The 1,760-nt window shown below is 38.3% G+C and overlaps 1 protein-coding gene across 1 annotated transcript in view; it reads left to right on the top strand.

Moving 5' to 3' along the window:
• Positions 1–1,760, top strand: part of TMEM87A (transmembrane protein 87A) — a 57,159-nt gene that overhangs the window by 45,896 nt on the left and 9,503 nt on the right. The window contains exons 17-18 of the mRNA XM_023514257.1: positions 1,139–1,212; positions 1,568–1,629. Coding sequence (XP_023370025.1) covers positions 1,139–1,212; positions 1,568–1,629 — 136 coding nt within the window. The remainder of the gene's footprint in view (positions 1–1,138; positions 1,213–1,567; positions 1,630–1,760) is intronic.

Here is a 1,760-nt window from a genome sequence, read left to right as displayed (position 1 = left end):
GGCGCCGAGCCATTGTTAAGAGTTTTTATAATGAAAGGGCAATTTAAACAATAGGTAGAATGAAAATAGTAGGTAATAATAAAAATGGGAAGTACAGTGTGAGGTCAAAGCTAAAGCATTGTAGGAATTACCTGTCCGGCAGCTGCTTTGCTGAGTCTCTTGGAAGTTGTGAAGAAGAGGTATCTGAGATGTACCAGAGCCAGAGATCAGGCCTTCATCTCATTTAGAGGTGTGGTCTTGCTCTCTTGCAAAGGCTGGAGTGCAGTGTCGCAGTCATAACACACTATAGCATCAAACTCCTAGGTTCAAGTGATCGTCCTGCCTTAGCTTCCCAGGTAGGACTACAGGGATGTGCCACCATTCCTGGCTAATGAAAACTGAGGGGGTTTTTTTTGTTTGTTTGTTTTTTAATGAGAGTCTTCCTTTTGTCGCCCCCAGTAGAGTGCTATGGTGTCATAGCTCACAGCAATCTCAGACTCCCAAGTAGCTGGGCCTACAGGCACCTGCCACAACCCCCATCTATTTTTAGAGGAGGGGTTTCACTCTAACTCAGGCTGGTCTCAAACTTGTGAGCTCAGGTGATCTGCCCTCCTTGGCCTCTCAAGAGTGCTGGGATTATAGGTGTCAGCCACTGTGTCTGGCCGAAAACTGAGATTTTAAGCTACTTGGTACACACAAAATTAGGTTTCCTTTCTCTTAACTCCTAATTTGAAGGCTGATATTTAAAATTAAATGAAAATTTACTCAACTGTGTCATATATCCTTATAAATGAACATTACTGAATGTTTGCCTTTAACTACAGTTCTAAGCCCTCTTTGTAATGATTTATTTACTTTTCACAAAATACCTCTATGAGTAACATGCTATTATCCCCTCATTGACAGATAAGGAAAATGAGGATGTAGAGTAACTTATCACAGGTCGGATGCAGCTGAGCCTACACTTATAAGTGTGATACTGTCCTGCTTCTCTCTTGCTAATGCAGGCTGATGTTAAGAGCTTTCCAAAGGGGAAAAGTTTATATTATTCATTAGACTGATTTTATGAATCATCACAATTGGAGTTCCAACACTTGGTTTTGTAGTAGTTTTTGTAGCTTGCTGATTTCTTCCTTCTGTTCTACCTTTGTTCGGTCAGGTTTGCCTTTTCACCATTGTCTGAGGAAGAGGAAGATGATGAACAGAAGGAACCTATGCTGAAGGAAAGCTTTGGTAGTGATCAAGTTCACCTTTATTTGTGCTTTAAATATTTTTTATATGAATACGCTATTTATTATTTTATAACTATTGTTCCTTAACTTGGTATGAGGTGAAGTTAGGATTAAGAGAAAATAAGGATGTGAATCTTAAAATGAAGCCATGGTAAATTACTGTAAATGTTCAGTTTATTTGCTAGAAGTGAGCTGAAAATTTAGTTTTGAGCTTCTCAGTATAAATGTGAAAGTGGAGAAACATCTGTGGTGTTAAGTCAAAAGTGTCACTCAGCTGAAATAAGCTTTGAATCAGTTTTTTCAGTCATTGCTGGTCTGTAGACAAAGTTATCCAATCTAAATTTTTTATTCTTCAGAAGGAATGAAAATGAGAAGTACCAAACAAGAGCCCAATGGAAACAGTAAAGTAAACAAAGCAGTAAGTGTGACCTTTTTTCCTTTTTGTTTTGTTCTTCATCCTGTTTTCCAGTCCTTGGTGGAACTCAACTGTTAACACACAGGCCTTAATGATTTTTGCACATACATTATGATTAAGTTTGCTTTATAAAT

Source organism: Otolemur garnettii, unplaced genomic scaffold (genome assembly GCF_000181295.1).
Source record: "Otolemur garnettii isolate 467f Iridium unplaced genomic scaffold, OtoGar3 scaffold00050, whole genome shotgun sequence".
Taxonomy (NCBI): Eukaryota; Metazoa; Chordata; class Mammalia; order Primates; family Galagidae; genus Otolemur; species Otolemur garnettii.
The sequence above is the reverse complement of the archived record's forward strand: the minus strand, read 5'-3'. Positions and strand labels throughout refer to the sequence as shown.